Consider the following 18,941-nt stretch of genomic DNA (forward strand, 5'->3'; position numbering starts at 1 on the left):
TACTGTGACCTTCCCACTGATTTTATTTTTCTCCCTTTAATAACAAAGAACACTAACTCTCATAAGCACTTGCCATGTAGCATTTCATTGGTTGCTTTAAATATGTAACCCAGATGCTGGACTCTTCTTTTTGATGGGACTGCATGTGTGTATTTAGTGTGTAGAGGTGAGGAAGAAGGTCGTCTGTGAAATCAACCCTACTAGTAATCAGTTGGACATTTACACATGGGTTCTCTTTGCAGCCCATGACTCACACTAAAGGTGTCTCAGCTCTCTGCTAGTGATGGGGTAAAAAAATTCTATTCTTTGCCTCCTGAAGCCCTGAGAAAGTTTTAATCAGTTATTCACTTCAAAGATAGAATCCAAGTCCTATAGCACTGGTGGTGGAGTATAGGGCACAGCATCCCTGCTTCAGTTAGATATTCACCCTTGCTTAGCTGCAGGCAGGGGTACAAGGCTATTTTCTCACATGATGAAGAATATCCCCTCAGACCCCCTTTCTCTTCATATTAGCATTTCCTCTCTGCCGCTGCCCCCTCTCCAGAATCTGTCTCCTGAGGCCTTCATCTCACCTCCATTCCAAAACTGTGGCTCTTCTCCCAGCCATTTTTTGAATCTTGGAAGCCTTCAAGACTTAGGTAGGTTACAACTGTCCTTGTTCTTGCCATTTCTGCAGATAGGCAGGAAGAAAATAAATGCTATGGCTTCTCTCTCTCTCTCTCTCTCTCTCTCTCTCTCTGTGTGAATATCTGTGGCAATCTGTGAGGACAACTGTCTTTCTCTGATTATCTATCTGCATGACTCCAGATATTTAAGGAACAGTAGGTATCTTGCACTAAGAGGGTAAAACCTTTTGGGCCTCATTGTGCAGAATGAGTGTATTTTCTCCTTTCTAACATTGGCTCAAATTACAAAGTCCCTGTTCCAGATATTTATTTCTGTATAACAAATCACTCCAAAACTTAGTGACTTAAAAACCATCAAACCATATTTATTTTGCTCATAAAGCTATCACTCGGGCAGGCCCAACAGGGATGGCTGCTGTTCTGTGATATCCAAGATCTCAGCTGCAGAAACACATGCTCTCTCCACTGGGCCTCTCCCCCATGGTGGCCTCGGAGTGATAAACTTACATTGTGGCTCAGGTTCCAAGGGTGGGTGTTGCCAGGGAGAAAGGCAGAAGCTGCAAGGACTTTTTTGGCCTAGCCTCAGATGTCATGCAGTATCTCTTCTGCTGTATTCTCTTGGTGACATAAGACCAGTCCTGATTCAATATGGGAGTGGACTACACAAAGGCAAGAGTATTGGGATGCAGGGACCATGGGAGGACCACCTTGGGGGGCTGGCTACTATAGCGTTCCTCTGTTTAGCTTCCAAAGGCAAGCTGATTTTTTAATATAAATTAGATTAGCCTAGACTATGCCATCACTGTACCCAAAAGTTTCAGCAGACACTCCACCAGAAAGAAGAGATCAGGACACATGTTTTCTATGCTCCTTCCAGCCACTGTGTTGCCTTTATTCAATGGAATATTGAATTAGAGGCAGAGAGCGTTTGTACTCTGGCATTCCATTTTAGAGAATATAAGTCATATTATCCACTCTGGCTCTCAGAGAATCCATATTGACTCTGTACACTCAATTTTGTATCAGAGAGGGAGGAAATTCTGGATGCTGGCTTTCAAATGACAGTAAGGCATCTGAACTACCGTGAAACCAGCAGCCCTCCCATCTCAGCTCCCAACATCATGCTGAGCAGTAACAAAAGAAATAAATGGGGACTAATGATACTAGGGTTTGGGAAATAATGCTTACCTGCACAAGATGCGCCCACTTAAGTCTTTTAAAAAGCAATTGTTCTAATGCTTTTATTGGTCTGTAACAAAATAAATCAAGCTGACATTGATTCCAAGGTCATTGTGGATTGAAGTTTAACCATATTAATGACTAAGTAATTGGATGCAAGTTTGAATGCTAGGAGGAGCTTGTGGAAGAAGGCATCACAGTATATTGAATGCTTGTAAACATTAGTACAAGTACAGAGTAAGAGAGACTCCCCTACTTGATGCTAAATAGGACCCAAGTTCCTCTACTTTCTGAGGGATGAAGCACTAAAGATTCTTCTCCATTTTACATCTGCGAGGATATGATATACTGCCCTAAAGAAGAATGGATTCTGATTTGGCTACCTTTCTCCTAAGATGCTATTGGTTCTCCTCCATGTTTCTGGTTATCTGCAAGGTGGGCTTGGCCTCCAAAAGGGGGTCCTTTAGGATAGCATGAGGGAAAATGCTGCCCCTAGTATAGAGGATGTAAAATGAAATGGGGCTTATCGCTGAGACTTTTTGCCCCATTCTCTACCCCAGGTTCATCTGTACAGGAAAATGCTTTCATAACCAAAGGTGCTGCATAATCTTCAACATATAGGGCTCTTCACCCTTACCTTATTCCCATGTCACCCTCTGTATCTGTGCCTCATGCCCTTCTCTATCACTTCTGTTGGTAACTAGAGCAGCAGCAGGGACTGCCTATTGGCCACCTTTGGGCAGATCAGGTCTTAGAGGCTGGTACCACCAGCTCAGCCCTCACATCTTACGGGCAACTCCAGGACTCACTTGGAGGACAGAAGAGACAGCACAATCACAAAGTGAGGGGGACAGAGGGGAGGGGAGCCCTAGCATATTGGGGGCTGGGAAGCAGGACTTCCTGATGTTCTGCAGAGAGACAGCAAATGTGATGATGCTAATGGGCCAGTACTGGGGACACAGGTCTGGAACCAGAATCACACTTGGCTGTGGGGATCTGAGCCTCATATTGGGCCCACACCACAAGCTGGAGCGCACTCCAGTAGGCTAACTTACATCACATGGAAGGGGATGAGGTGAGTCCTCGGGGACCACTGTGGCTACCACCCTGCCGCTGCCGCCCCCTGCATGGCACTTAGCTCTCTCAGCCCCGCCCCCACCTTGGGCAGCCCCGCAATGCTGTGAGATGGGCCCTCTGTCTTGTGGCTGGTACTCCAGTCTCAGATCCATGAGTCTTGTTTCACTGTTTCCCGGGTGGTGGGTCAGTGCAGCAGCTCCTCTGCGTGGACACAGTGTGAGATGAGGCATCGCAGCGGAGCCCGGCCACTGCAAAAGCAGGAGGGGCCAGCAATCAGATGTTTTCTAGGACATCCAGGGGGACAAGGCCTCTCTTCTTTCCACTGAGGACTCTGATAAAGCCATCCTGCTCTTCTTCAGAAGTCACACAGATCTGAATGCCAAGGAAGAAAACATGAGTGTCAATGGGGAGGAAGAAATTAGGAGCTGCTTGAATCACTGTGGACTGAGGCCAGGAGCACCAACTTGGAAAAAGAAGAGCAGTTTTGGGGGTGGCGGGGGGGAGACTGGCTGTCTAAGAAAAAGGTTGAATAAATATTAGGGAGAATCTGAGTTCGGAACTAGGCCCAGGTGCTGAATGTTTTGTGAGATTCAGTTTTGTGAATGAAGATCAATAAAATGTGATTAATCATATTGTGTCCCCCTGAAGAGTCCCTATGAGGACAGAATGATATAATACTTACCACAGAACCTAGCATGTGGCACCAATGAGTCCTCAATACATATGTAAAGATCCAGGTGAACAGCTACCATTCGGCAGGCTCTTTTCATGTCCTTGAAGTTATACATGGAAGTCAAAGGAAGCTATTCATTCCTGGCCCCTAGCAAAGCAAACAGATGCTAACATCTCTCCTAGCCCAACGTGCTGGACTTAACCAGTAGGTGGGTAAAATCTATCTGGATATCCTTGTCACTTATCACTGCTACTCAGCCCTTGCAGGGCATGAAGGGTAGATGCGATCAGATGGACATAATAGGTTTTTGAAAATAGTTGCCAGTGTGTTGTTTTATCTGCTTGACCTGCTTCCATGGGTGGTAGTTATGTCTTAGGTTGGATTCTCTAGAAACAGAGCCTGAGACATGAATCCTTGTGAAGTCACTTGTGGGTGTGCTCTTGGGAAGTGGTATCTGAGGGAAACATGGCAGACAGGGGGAAGGAGCTGAACAAGGGTGAGTTCTTAGGTGGAGATGAGTCTCAGCCTGATCCCACAGGAAGCTCTGAAGCATGAAGTGCACCACAGAGTAGTCCCACTGTGAGGCAAGGGTTCTGGCCTTTTGGGCCCCATGTCAGTCATTGGCCACTGGCCGGCCTCGGGTGTGAGAGGTGTAACCTCTCAGGTGAGGCAGCTCTTGGTCAGTGAAAGGGCATTACCTAGATAAGGGGCAGCTGTGGGCTGTTAGCAGCCACAGCAGCTAGGAGATGGGTATACCCACACAGTGAAGGGAATGTGGGCAGGGAATTAACAGAAACCATTTTATGTGGATACTTAAAAGGATACTTAAAGAGCTTTATTTGTGACTCCTGGGGTTTGAGACATAGAATATACTGGATTCTGGTTCATGTTTCAGAAATTCACTGTGTGAGAAACTTGATTGGAAACAGGCTCAGACAGGGAAATAAAAAGGAGGTAATTTGTAAGAACAGAAGAAGCGTTGACTATTTCCTAAAGGTCAGAGGTGAGTTGTAAGAAGGAAATAGCCCTTAGGCCAGGTTAGGTCCCGCTAGTGCCTCACAGGTAAGGGGACCATCAAAGGAAAGGTGAACCATCTAATTTTCCAAAGCTAAGACCTATCATTGCCATGCCACAAACACAACAGACAAGAGACCCCAGCGATGTGCAGGGTGATATGTCCTAAAAGAACCCATAAAAATGCCTTGAGAGCAGGATTTACCTTTAAAACCTGCAAAGACTGAGTTTTCTTCCTTATTGAAATATGCCCCAAATTCAACAACTCTATTAGTCCAACCAATGTGCATCAATGAGAACCTTTACATCTGCTCCCTCGTGCTTATATATTATTCTATTATTTTTGTATATTTTTTATTGGAGTTCGATTTGCCAACATATAGCAGAACACCCAGTGCTCATCCTGTCAAGTGCCCCCCTCAGTGCCCATCACCCAGTCACCCCAACCCCCTGCCCACCTCTCTTTCCGATACCCCTTGTTCGTTTCCCAGAGTTAGGAGTCTCTCATGTTCTGTCTCCCTCACTGATATTTCCCACTCATCTTCTCTCCTTTCCCCTTTATTCCCTTTCACTATTTTTTATATTCCCCAAATGAATGAGACCATATAATGTTTGTCCTTCTCCGATTGACTTACTTCACTCAGCATAATACCCTCCAGTTCCATCCACGTTGAAGCAAATGGTGGGTATTTGTCATTTCTAATGATTGAGTAATATTCCAGTGTATACATAGACCACATCTTCTTTATCCATTCATCTTTCAATGGACACCGAGGCTCCTTCCATAGTTTGGTCATTGTGGGCATTGCTGCTAGAAACATCGGGGTGCAGGTGTCCTGGCGTTTCATTGCATCTGTATCTTTGGGGTAAATCTCCAACAGTGCAATTGCTGGGTCATAGGGCAGGTCTATTTTTAACTGTTTGAGGAACCTCCACACAGTTTTCCAGAGTGGCTGCACCAGTTCACATTCCCACCAACAGTGCTAGAGGGTTCCCTTTTCTCCGCATCCTCTCCAACATTTGTGGTTTCCTGCCTTGTTAATTTTCCCCATTCTCACTGGTGTGAGGTGGTATCTCATTGTGGTTTTGATTTGTATTTCCCTGATGGCAAGTGATGCGGAGCATTTCCTCATGTGCTTGTTGGTCATGTGTAGGTCTTCTTTGGTAAAATCTCTGTTCATGTCTTTTGCCCATTTCATGATTGGATTGTTTGTTTCTTTGCTGTTGAGTTTAATAAGTTCTTTATAGATCTGGGATACTAGCCCTTTATCTGATATGTCATTTGCAAATATCTTCTCCCATTCTGTAGGTTGTCTTTTAGTTTTGTTGACTATTTCTTTTGCTGTGCAGAAGCTTTTTATCTTGATTAAGTCCCAGTAGTTCATTTTTTGCTTTTGTTTCCCTTGCCATCATGGATGTATCTTGCAAGAAGTTGCTGTGGCCAAGTTCAAAAGGGTGTTGCCTGTGTTCTCCTCTAGGATTTTATGGATTCTTGTCTCACATTTAGATCTTTCATCCATTTTGAGTTTATCTTTGTATATGGTGCAAGAGAGTGGTCTAGTTTCATTCTTCTGCATGTGGCTGTCCAATTTTTCCAGCACCATTTACTGAAGAGACTGTCCTTTTCCCAGTGGATAGTCTTTCCTGCTTTTTGGAATATTAGTTGACCATAGAGTTGAGGGCCCATTTCTGGGTTCTCTGTTCTGTTCCATTGATCTATGTGTCTGTTTTTGTGCCAGTACCACACTGTCTTGATGATCACAGATTTGTAGTACAACTTGAAATCTGGCATTGTGATGCCCCCGGCTCTGGTTTTCTTTTTCAATATTCCCCTGGCTATTCAGAGTCTTTTCTGATTCCACACAAATCTTAAGATGATTTCTTCCAACTCTCTGGAGTTGGAATTTTAGTGGTATTTTGATAAGGATTGCACTAAACATGTAAATTGCCTGGTAGCATTGACATTTTCACAATATTAATTAATTACTTCTCCAATCCATGAGCATTGAATATTTTTCCATCTCTTTGTGTCTTCCTCAATTTCTTTCAGAAGTGTTCTGTAGTTTTTAGGGTATAGATCCTTTACTCTTTGGTTAGGTTTATTCCTAGGTATCTTGTGCTTTTGGGTTCAATTGTAAATGGAATTGACTCCTTAATTTCTCTTTTTTCAGTTTCATTGTTAGTGTATAGAAATGCCACTGATGTCTGGGCATTGATTGTGTATCCTGCCACACTGCTAAATTGCTGTATGAGCTCTAGCAATCTTGGGGTGGAGTCTTTTGGGGTTTCTATATACAGTATCATGTCATCTGCAAAGAGGAAGAGTTTGACTTCTTTTTTTTTTTTTTTTTTTTAAGAGTTTGACTTCTTTGCCAATTTGAATTCCTTTTGTTTCTTTTTGTTGCCTGATTGCTGAGGCTAGGACTTCTAGTGCTATGTTGACTAGTAGTGGTGAGAGTGGACATCCCTGTCACGTTCCTGATTTTAGGGGAAAGGCTCCCAGTGTTTCCCCATTGAGAATGATATTTCCTGTGGGCTTTTCGTAGATGGCTTTTAAGACGCTGAGGAATGCTCCCTCTATCCCTACACTCTGAAGAGTTTTGATCAGGAATGGATGCTGTATTTTGTCAAATACTTTCTCTGTATCTATTGAGAGGATCATATGGTTCTTGGTTTTTCTCTTGCTGATATGATGAATCACATTGATTGTTTTACGAGTGTTGAACCAGCCTTGTGTCACTGGAATAAATCCCACTTGCCCCTGGTGAATCATCTTCTTAATGTACTGTTGGATCTTATCGGCTAGTATCTTGTTGAGAATTTTTGCATCTGTGGTCATCAGGGATATTGGTCTATAATTCTCCTTTTTGGTGGGGTGTTTGTCTGGTTTTGGAATTAAGGTGATGCTGACATCATAGAACGAGTTTGGAAGTATTCCATCCCTATCTTTTGGAAGAGCTTTAGTAGAATAGGTATGGTTTCTTCTTTAAACATTTGATAGAATTCCCCAGGGAAGCCATGTGGCCCTGGACTTCTGTGTCTTGGGAGGTTTTTCATGACTGCTTCAATTTCCTCCCTGGTTATTGGCCTGTTCAGGTTTTCTATTTCTTCCTGTTCCCGCTTTGGTAGTTTGTGGTTTTCCAGAAACGTGTCCATTTCTTCTAGTTTCCCTAATTTATTGGTGTATAGCAGCTCATAATATGCTTTTAAAATCATTTGTATTTCCTTGGTATTGGTTGTGATCTCTACTTTTTCATTCGTGATTTTATTAATTTGAGTCTTTTTTCTTTTTAATAAGGCTGTTAATGGTTTATCTATCTATTATTAATTCTTTCAAAGAACTAACTCCTGGTTTTTTTTATCTGTTCCACAGTTCTGGTCTTCATTTCATTGAGTCCTGCTCGAATCTTTATTAACTCTCGTCTTCCGCTGGGTGTAGGTTTTAATTTGCTGTTCTTTCTCCAGTTCCTTTAGGTGCAAGGTTAGCTTTTGTATTTGAGTTCTTTCCAGTTTTTGAGGGATGCTTATATTGTGATGTATTTCCTTCTCAGGACTGCTTTTGCTGTATCCCAAGGATTTTGAGTGGTTGTATCTTCATTCTCATTAGTTTCCATGAATCTTTTTTAATGCTTCTCTAATTTTCTGGTTGACCCTTCCATCTTGTAGCAGGATGCTCTTTAACCTCCACGTGTTTGAGTTTCATCCAACTTTCTTCTTGTGATTGAGTTCAAGTTTCAAAGCATTATGGTCTGAAAATATGCAGGGGAGAATCCCAATCTTTTGGTATCAGTTGAGACCTGATTTGTGACTCAGTATGTGGTCTATTCTGGAGAAAGTTCCATGTGCAATTGAGAAGAATGTGTATTCAGTTGCATTTGGATGTAAAGTTCTGTAAATATCTGTGAAATCCATCTGGTCCAGTGTATCATTTAAAGCTCTTGTTTCTTTGGAGATGTTGTGCTTAGATTATGTGTCATTAACAGAAAGCGCCGTGTTGAAGTCTCCCAGTATTAGTGTATTATTATCTAAGTATGCCTTAGCTTTGGTTATTAATTGATTGATATACTTGGCAGCTCCCACATGAGGGGCATAAATATTCATGACTGTTAGGTCCTTTTGTTGGCTAGATCCTTTAAGTATGATATAATGTCCCTCTTCATCTCTTACTACAGTCTTTGGGATAAACTTTAATTTATCTGATATGAGGTTTGCTACCCCTGCTTTCTTTTGAGGATGATCTGAATGGTAGATAGTTCTCCAACCTTTCATTTTCAGGCTATAGGTGTCCTTAGGTCTAAAATGAGTCTCTTGTAGACACAAATAGATGGGTCTTGCTTTTTTATCCAGTATGAAACCCTGTGTCTTTTGATGGGATCATTAAGCCCATTTACGTTCAGAGTTACTATTGAAAGGAATTTAGTGTCATCGTAATACCTATTCAGTCCCCGTTTTTGTGGATTATTTCTTTGGGCATCCTCTTTCTTTTGCAGTATCCCCCTTAATATTTCTTGCAGAGCTGGTTTGGCGGTCACACATTCTTTCAGTTTCTGCCTGTCTTGGAAGTTCTTTATCTCTCTTTCTATTCTGAATGAGAGCCTTGCTGGATAGGGTATTCTTGGTTCATGTTCTTCTTATTTAGGACCCTGAATATATCCTGCAAGCCCTTTCTGGCCTGCCAGGTCTCTGTGGAGAGGTCTGCTGCTAATCTAATATTTCTCCCCATATAAGTTAGGGATCTCTTGTCTCTTGCTGCTTTAAGGGTTTTCACTTTATCTTTGGAATTTGCAAGTTTCACTATGAAATGTCAGGGTGTTGAACGGTTTTTATTGATTTTAGGGGGGGACTTCTCTATCTTCTGGATCTGAATGCCTGTTTTCCTCCCCAAATTCTCAGCTACTAGTTGTTCAAATATGCTTCCTGGTCCTCTGTCCCTCTCTCCGTCCTCTGGAACCCCAATTAAACATAGATTTTTCCTTCTGATGCTGTCATTTATTTCCCTTAACCTTTCCTCATGGTCTTTTTTTTTTTTTTTCCCTCATGGTCTTTTAATTGTTCTTTTTTTTTTTCTTTTTTCCTCAGCTTCCTTCCTTGCCATGAACTTGCCTTCTATGTCACTCACTCTTTCTTCTACCTCATTAACCTTCATTGTTAGGACCTCCAGTTTTGATTGCATCTCATTTAATTGATTTTTAATTTTGTCCTGATTAGATCTAAATTCTGCAGTCATGAAGTCTCTTGATTCCTTTGTGCTTTTTTTCCAGAGCCACCAGGTACTTTATAATTGTGCTTCTGAATTGGCTTTCTGACATCGAATTGTAATCCAAATTCTGTAACTCTGTGGGAGAGAGGACTGTTTCTGATTCTTTCTTTTGTGGTGAGTTCTTTCTAGTCATTTTGCTCAGTTCAGAGTGGCTAAAAACGAGTTGTACTTGTTAGAAGTGCAAACTCTTCTCTCCGTAGCATTCTAGATGTTCTCTATTTAAGTCTCAGGTTGAATTCATAGGTTTTCAGGATGACTTGAAAGTTATTTAGGTAAGTTGGTGGGACAGGTGACTTGGGTACCGTACTCCTCCACCATCTTGCCCCGGCCCCCCTCGTGCTTATTTTAGATGCTTATTTTAAAAATGTCCAATTAAAATATTTAAATAATGAATCTGAATACAATTTACTGACATATACACAAAGATGTTGTATCAAACTAATGTCAAATACAGAGAACAGTGGGCAAGAAATCAAAATGTAAATTCTGGCCAGAGCTCAGATCCCAACAGTATTATCCCAAGCCATAAAACAAACAAAAAAGTGATTGCAGTTTGGGTCTTCATTAGTTTTTTGAGTCATTTTCAGAGTTTTCCTCATTTGCATTAACAGTAAATTTCAGTGTCTCTCAAGCAAAAACCCAGTGACAGTTTAGGTGTGTGTCCACATATGCTCCAAATCTTTATTTCCCCCTTTTCTCTCTCAAGATTTCAGTGTAGAAAAGAAACAGTACTTGGTAGAAGCAATGGAAGAATTGTTTGAATGTGTTTCAAAAATAGGAGGCCAAGATGTACAAATGTTCATGCTTTGTTGAGTGTACTGACTTATTCTGCACCTCCTACTTAGCATCCTTGTAGTGATCTGGTTTGGGGAGACCTTTCAAAGGATGAGGAGTTCTGTACCCACTATACACTGCTTGGACAGTTTTGAGAGCAGATAATGGGTAAACAGATGAGGAAGCTAAATAAAGTTGAAAACGATGAATACAAATGGTTGAAAATAGGCTTCAGCAGCTTGTACACTTCTCAGAAATGAAGGGTCTAGGATTTAAAATTCTGATGGTACAAATGCATAGCTCAGCCAGGCTTGAAAACATGCTATTTTAGGAAGTAATAACTGGGTTGGAAACATTTCCTTTCATTTTGAGGTGGAATCAAGAGATGAGAGCAGAAGATTATGAGTAGAGAGAGGTGAGAGGTGAGGGGGAACCAGAGGAATTCTGCTTTGGAGGGTCATGAATAGGGTGACCAACTTGTCTTGGTTTGCCCAGGATTTTCTCAGTCTTTGCCCTGAATGTCTCACATCTCAGGAAATTCCTCAGTCCCAAAGAGGGCAGATGATTATCCCAGCAAATGTTTTACTGGCCAGGCCGCAAGAGAGATACCTGCAGTGTCTGAGGTCCCTTAATTCCCCACTGTCTGTTCCCATTTATTCATTCATTCACCAAGTTTTTACTGAGTGCCCTCTATGTGCTAGCTACCACTCCAAAAGCTGGATTAGTTTCCTATGGCTGCTGTAACAAATTACCACCAATTTGGTGGCTTAAAACAGCGCAAAGTTGTTATCTTGCAGTTTGGGAGATCAGAAGTCCTCAAATGAAGGTGAAAACTGGGATGCATTTCTTCTCAAGGCTCTAAGAGAATCTGTTTCCTTGACTTCAGCTTCCAAGAGGCGTTCCTGGCTCTGGATCCTTCCTCTATCTGCAAGCCTGCAGTGTAGCATCTTAAAATCTCTTTCTCTCTGACCTCAGCTTCTATCCTCAGATCTCCTTCTTTGACTCTGGTCCTCCTGTTTTCCTGTTCTAAGGGCCTGTGGTGACACTAGGCTCGTGTGGATAATCAAGAATAAATTCCCATCTCAAAATCTGTAACTTCATCACATCTGCAGAGTCCTTCTTGCCATGTGAGGTAAAATATTCAGCTTTGGCAATTAAGACATCAGGCTATTGTTCTGCTTACAACAAGGTAAGGATCAAAACTATTACTATCAAACATTACTGCTAACTCTGGGAAACAAACTAGGGGTGGTAGAAGGGGAGGAGGGCGGGGGGTGGGAGTGAATGGGTGACGGGCACTGGGGGTTATTCTGTATGTTAGTAAATTGAACACCAATAAAAAATAAATTAAAAAAAATATTGTAGGAAATATGTGCCTATGTCTGAAAGTTATACTTTCATTGGATGAAATTGGATGCTATAGGCTGAAGGAAGACTCAACCTTGATGTTTTAAGGAGAGAATCTCTAGATGGAGAGGATGTAATGAAAGACAAAGAAAATGTACTGTGGGGAGAAGTGGGATGGTTGAGAAGAAAACACTACAGGCAATACACATTAAGTTCAGTCTCTGATAGAAGCAGTTAAAGACTGGATTGGAACTTCAGAATATTAAAGGAAGTGGGGCACTATTTGAAAATGTTCTCTCAGGAGGAAGTAGAGAGTGATGAAGTGGAAAGCAATCAAGAAGTTAAAACTAGGGATGCCTGGGTTGCTCTGTGGTTGAGCATCTGCCTTTGGCTCAGGCTGTGATCTCCAGGTCCTGGGATTGAGTCCCACATCAGACCCCCCAACAGGGAGCCTGCCTCTCCCTCTGTCTATGTCTCTGCTTCTTTCTGTCTCTCTCATGAATAAATAAATAAAATCTTAAGTAAAAGAAGTTAAAACTATAGAGGAAATATGGCAAAATAGAGATGACCCAACCAAAGAATTAAGTTCCCAAAGGAAGAAGCATTAAGATCAAAAGGCAAATGATAAACAGGAAATTTTGGCCACATATGGTAGATCAGATGTAAATATTTTTAAAAGATAGAGAACTTTTTCAACAGTGTAAGAAAATAGGCAAAGTACATAAACATAAAGGACATACCAATGCCTGATAAAACTTCAGCCTCCTTAACCATTCAGGAAATTCAGTTTAATATGAATTGTTATCACGCTATTAAAATGACAGACGTCAATGATAGTAATATTCAATTCTGGAAAGGATGTGGGGGTCACCTGAGTATTCTCACAAATAGCTTATATGGGTAGAAATTGGCACAATCTTTTTGGAAGCAGTTTGGTCATATGTATCAAGAACTATGAAAATCTTTATCTGTTTGTCTATAAATTCTAAAGTATATCCTAAGGAAGTATATCCAGAGTCATGAAGAAAGATTTTGGTTTAAATATGTTCATTGCAAAAAAAAATGTTCATTGCAATTATCAATAATAGTTGGAAAAATTAAAATGAAATATCCAACAGCAGAAGAAGATTGAAGTACATTCTTATATATCTAGATTAGAGGTTGACAAACTTTTTCTGAAAAGGACCAAATAGTAAATATTTTAGGCTTTGAAGGCCATATGGTCTTTGTTGCAACCACTCAACTCAGCTGTTCTAGTGCGAAAGCAGTTTCAGATGATAGACATATGAATGAATATAGTTCTGTTCCAATAAACTCTGTTTTAAAAACAGGGCCAGATTTGACTATAGGTCAATAGGCCACAGTTTGACAAACCCTGGTGTATGCAATAAAATGTTACAGAACTGTTAGAAACTGTTTTGAGAAACATTTAGTGACTAAGTTAAAAAAAAAAACCCACAAACTTAGAACACTAAATAGAATATGATACCAAAATATTAATTAGAAGAAAAGTTTGGTAGAACATATGCCAAATTGTTTATGTTGATAATATCTCGATGCTTCAATTACCTGCTATCTTTATTTTCTTCTTTATACTTGGTTGTATTTTTCAGATTTTCTCCACAATAAATGCATTTTAGTTTTGTAATCTAAAAATAATTTGTCTATTTTTCCTTAAAGCTTTGACATAACACAAAGAATCAATAAAAATAGTTCTCCTGGGATAGCAGAACTATGGATGAATTTAAAGAAATACTTTTGTGGTATTTAAAGTTGACTTAATAAGGATATTTTTTAAATTTCAAAAATTAAGAAAACATGCTTTGGCATTAATGCAAACTCTAGCTGTGTTCACAACAAAAGGATAACTTGATTCTATTTGGAAACAAGAGCTCTGTGAAAAAAATAATATAATAATTATTAGACAAATTAGCCCCAGAGGCAGAAATGTGATTTGATCAAAGAGATATACTGCATTTATTTTCAGAATCAAATTTCTCCTATTTTCCTGCTAAAGAGCATTTGTCTCTATATTTTTAGAGTTGCAAATGTCATACTGGTTATTTTCTGATGCTTACTAGGTAATTTAAGGCCTCACTGGCCATTGCTGACGATCTGGAACTCACTCTGAATGATGCTGGTGGCATGGGGACCTTGCTAAGTACTGGTAGTGGCCAGGCACTGTCCTGGTGTTTTCACAGATCATGTTTAGCCCTCACCCCATGTAAAGAGGGAGGAGCTACTACACTGATTTCACAGATAAGGATGTTGACATTCAGAGGCGACTTTGCCAAAAATCACAGAGGATATGGATCCATTTCTGTAGGACATGAAAATCTGCATTCTTGTTACTACATTATACTCTCCTCATTTTGACCAGCATGTTTTGAAATTTTATACCTAAAATTATTTAGGACACTAAAGTGGAGCCAAATTTAAAAAAAATTTCTCAATAACAGATCTTTAAAATCTTCTGTCAAGTAGCTGACATTTTTTCAAAATTGGTTGCTTTGTTGATGCCAAAGATTGAAAACAGAGAATTTGTGTAGGTCTAGAGACCTCCATACCTTTCGTGGACCTGTATGTAAATGGAAATAGAAATACCTTCAGCTGTCACAGGACTACTATAGGATTTAAAAGTGAGATAATGGAAGTGAAGGTCATTCTCAAACTTCAGCTTTGATCCTGGGGGGTTTGTAAAAAGACAGATTCCCTGACTTTACTCTGAGAAGTTCTGCAGATCTAGGATGGAGTCCAGGAATCTGCATTTTCAACAAGCTCCCAGGTGATTCTGATTCAGGTGGTCTAAACCACACGACCAGAAACACCAGGCTGGACAAATATCAGGGGTTATGGAACTTTTTGTAAAGATTATGGGCAGATCCATTTTGGTTCCTGGTTTAGGCTGAAATGCTGTGTTGTGTCTTGAACACCCCCACCCACCCCCATCTTGGAAGATTGTCAGTTCAACCATGAATGTGGAGAAGGCAGGTGTGAACTTATTCACAGAAAAGACAATTTTGGAGACTAGAGCCAAGGAATTAGTAGGAATCACTGAGTTTATGTTCTGCTTCTGGAAATTGATCAGGTTGAGCAAATTTTAATTTGTCTTCTGATTTCACTGACTTGTATATTAATAATACAAAAACAATGTTTAATTTCAAGTGGGGAAGCACAAGATTATTCCAAGAAAAAAATCAAACATGCTTGCAAAATTATTTAATAAAACTTTGCCAATAAAGATGGATATCCTCCTTGAATTTATTTCATTTAAAAGACTTTCCAAGTTTTTGGAACAGGAAATATATAGGTGGGTAAACTTGGAGAAGCTAGAAGCATTGGCATGGAACCCAGCTGGGAAAAGTGCCCGTTTGCTGTGTGGGGCATGTGAGGCATGAGAGATGGGGTCTCAGTCTGACAAGGATGATTCATTCCATTGCCTGGAATCAAGGATGACCCAGGAGGGTACTTAGAGGAGCAAGAATTTGTTTCCAAGGGGCTCTCCGGTCCTAGAACACTTGTTTATAACATCTACTTTCCCTGGAGCCAAACTATGCAGATGGTACTGTACTGCTCTAAGTTTGTTCCACATTGTCCAGGGCACATGGCTCAGTGGAAAGCACTGGCTTGGAGTTTTCAGACCTATGTTTAAGTTCCAGCCTGGATACTTACCAGGTTTTTGCACCCTTGAGCAAGGCATATAACCTCTATGAACCTTTGTTTCATTATTTATGAAATATAAATAGTGAATAATGAATCAATAAAATTCACAGGACATGTGTGGGATCTCAAGTAAAATATAGTTACATATACTTTATAAACATATATATATGTTTATGACATAAATACACACATACATACTTATGATATAAATAATAAGTAATAATAATGATACTTGTAATAATTATTGTGGCAGTGTCTAGGACTGTATTAATTTCTTCTTTCCTTCTCTGTGAACCAGGGGCTAGATGTAAAGATTTTACTTTTAAATAGCCATAAAAGAAGAGTATATTATTATTCTTTGAGGGTGTACTTGTTAGTTTGAAGATGATCAAATATTTGGCACTATATGTGGCATACAAAATTGTTGATCAAGTTAGATACACCAATTTTTAAAATTTTAATTTTAAATTTAAAAATTATAAATCAGATATGAAGTAATATAAATATAAAGTAATATAAAATCTTATGGGACTTAGAAACTATCTTTGTAGGCAATTATAAAAATGACATTCAAGATGTTTTGGGCAATGCTATTGAACGGGGATAGTATCAAAATTATTCTTATTATTTCTTAATGATTTTACTTATTTGAGAAAGAGAGAGAGAGAGAACACACAAGCAGAGGGAGGCGCAGAGGGAGACGCGGATTCCCCTCTGAGCAGGGAGCCCGATGAAGGACTCGATTCCAGGACCCCAGGATCATGACCTGAGCCAAAGGCAAACACTTAATGAATTGAACCACCCAGATACCCTGGGATAGTATTAAAATTATTACTATGTTTTTCATTTTGTACCTCTTTGTAGGGTGAGCCTCATCAGTTCTGACCAGAGGCATTAATTGTCTTAGGAAATATTAGAATTATCATACCAAAAGTGGAGACAGAAAGAAAGGCAAGGCTTTGGCTTTCAAAATTGGAAATTTGAGTTAATTGTGAGACTTTATTAGAAGACTGAAGAAATTTCTAATGTCTGATTTCTCAGATCATCGCCAAATACACCAAGAGCAAATGTGGAGGTCTTATGTATTATTTTACTTTATAGTGAGGATACAGGATATGACATGAAGGGAGTTGGAGTCAGAGAGGAAGTGGCAGTGGGAAGCCCTCTCTCTGCTGGAAGAAAGCAAAGAGAGGCAGAATTAGGACAAAGAGCTGAACTGTGTGTGTCTTGTCTCTTTGTCTATATCAACATTCTAGGGGTGAGATGGGGGAGCAAGAAGCAAGGAGCTTGAGGACATATACATGCAAAGGGTTCATATGTCACTTCTCAGGAAATCGACAGCATCATTTATTTGTTGTTGCATGTTGAACTTTACATTCAACATGGCACTAGAGCAAGATGGTGCCAGACTCCTCTAGTGTAGGGAGACAACCCGGCACTGGTGTGAGATAGTCTGGTTACCTATGTCCTGACTATATTTTATGCAGTAATGTGAAGGTGTCTTGAGTTCCAGTGAAAAGGCAGAAGCTTGGAGTCTGGACAAAGAGGCCTCACTTAGAAGAGTCTTTGTGACTGGAGGCAAATGCAATGAACTGTAGAACCCTCAGCAAAGTAAACAAACTATTCCTAAGAAACTATGAAAAATAAACCATGCATTGGTGAAGACCAGTACAGAGCTCAAACTGTGTCCACATCAGAGACCAGTGGTCCTCAGAGAAAAGCATCAGGACCAGACAGATGTCCTTACTCTGCTGCTATAATGTTATGTACATTTCCTTTTATGAACAGATACTACAAAGTGAGCTTCCTGACATTGTGGTTTTGCAGGTGTAGATCCTACCACACCATATAATACCACCAGATTGAATATTATCTTTTCTCAAAGTGAATACTTTGAATATGACTCCATTCATTTTGATTTATTTGTATTGTTCTATTTGTTAGTGACTTTCTCTGTTTTGGTCATACCTGGTATGTGCTTGCATGCTTTACTCACCTGATTCTCTTTCAGTGTCATCTGCCCCTGTTCTTTACACCCAAGGAAGGTCCTAACACATCTAAAAATCTTCTCATTTTGTTGTACTCTCTGAACAAAGTTGGCTGGAAAAAAGCCAATCCTGTCTTGAATTTTCCCCTGAAAGGAAAAAGAAGGCATGCATCCACAATTATAGCATTTGTTGTAATTTCAGTTACCAAATGATTTTTTTTAAAAGAAAGAAAAATACTTACTTTCCACCAGTCTTCATTGGTGTCTTCTAGAAGTGTAATCATGTCTCCTGGCCTGTAATGAAGAGTGAACAAATTGAGCAGGGAAGGAGAGGGGGAAAAAAAGAAAAAGATGACACTTCAGAGTCACAAGTAATAGTTTTTCATTTAAACTATTTCATAATAATCCTAAAATAAATAGAAGTAAAATAAACATGACTTCTTCCCAGTTCTCCCTACCCCTGAAAATAGTTTTGTTGCACATCCAAAACAAGTATTATTTCCATGCTGTATTTTAAAAAATAATATTAGCATTATTTTTAAAAAAGATTTTAGTTATTTATTTTGAGAGAGAGGTAAAGGGAGAGAGAGAGAGAGAGAGCAGGAGAACAGGCAAATGTAGAAGAGAGAAAATCTCAAGTAGACTCCGTGCTGAGCACAGAGTGCAATGTGGGGCTTGACCCCACAAATGTGAGATCATGACCTGAGTCAAAATCAAAAGTCAGGTGCTTAATGAACTGAGCCACACAGGTGCCCCAATATTAGCTTTATTTTTACATATAGAGAAGGGTTTTTATTATCTCTGAAAGTTTCCTATTCACATTTGCAGCTTTCTGTTATGATATTATAATGGATCTTTCTGAGGATATTATTATATTTTTAAAACAATATTTCTTTCCTTTATTGAATTCTTTGTTTCCTCTAGAATTGGTTGGCTTCTGCTTTATACTATCACTTCTCCTTCATGTCAGAGGATTTTCTTCAACATCTTTGTTTCTTGGTTGTTTCTTTTTCTTTTCTTTTTCTTGGTTGTTTCTTTACATTAATGACTAAAAACAGAGGTGGATAGGTGTGGACCGCTGGGTGGACTTCTCTGCTATTACACACATCTGCATCTGCACTGGGTCTTTCTCCCAAGTGCCAGGGCTAATTTCAGGCTCTGTTTAAGAGAGCAGGGTGCATTGATTGGGGCATCTCATTTTTGGGTGGTTGGAAGTGTAGCAGGCAAGCTGTCTTGGGTGTCCTACCAATACTTCAATGGCTAAAACAGGATGGCTCTCCTAACCCTGGTGGGGGAGAGGTCAGTTTATTATCTTGTCAAGTACCATTGCCTTTTCATTCC

General features: G+C 40.0%; 1 protein-coding gene across 4 annotated transcripts in view; it reads right to left on the bottom strand.

The window, feature by feature from the left end:
• Positions 1-966: 966 nt before the first annotated feature.
• The window catches only part of STAC (SH3 and cysteine rich domain), a 148,303-nt gene continuing 130,328 nt past the window's right edge, over positions 967-18,941 (bottom strand). For all 4 annotated transcript variants that reach the window (XM_077865875.1, XM_077865874.1, XM_077865877.1 and 1 more), the window contains 3 exons: positions 17,843-17,894; positions 17,610-17,747; positions 967-3,254 (listed from right to left, as the gene is read on the bottom strand). In XM_077865875.1, the coding sequence (XP_077722001.1) occupies positions 3,156-3,254; positions 17,610-17,747; positions 17,843-17,894 (289 nt within the window). In that variant the 3' untranslated portion in view covers positions 967-3,155. The remainder of the gene's footprint in view (positions 3,255-17,609; positions 17,748-17,842; positions 17,895-18,941) is intronic.

This window comes from Canis aureus, chromosome 22 (genome assembly GCF_053574225.1).
Source record: "Canis aureus isolate CA01 chromosome 22, VMU_Caureus_v.1.0, whole genome shotgun sequence".
Classification (NCBI taxonomy): Eukaryota; Metazoa; Chordata; class Mammalia; order Carnivora; family Canidae; genus Canis; species Canis aureus.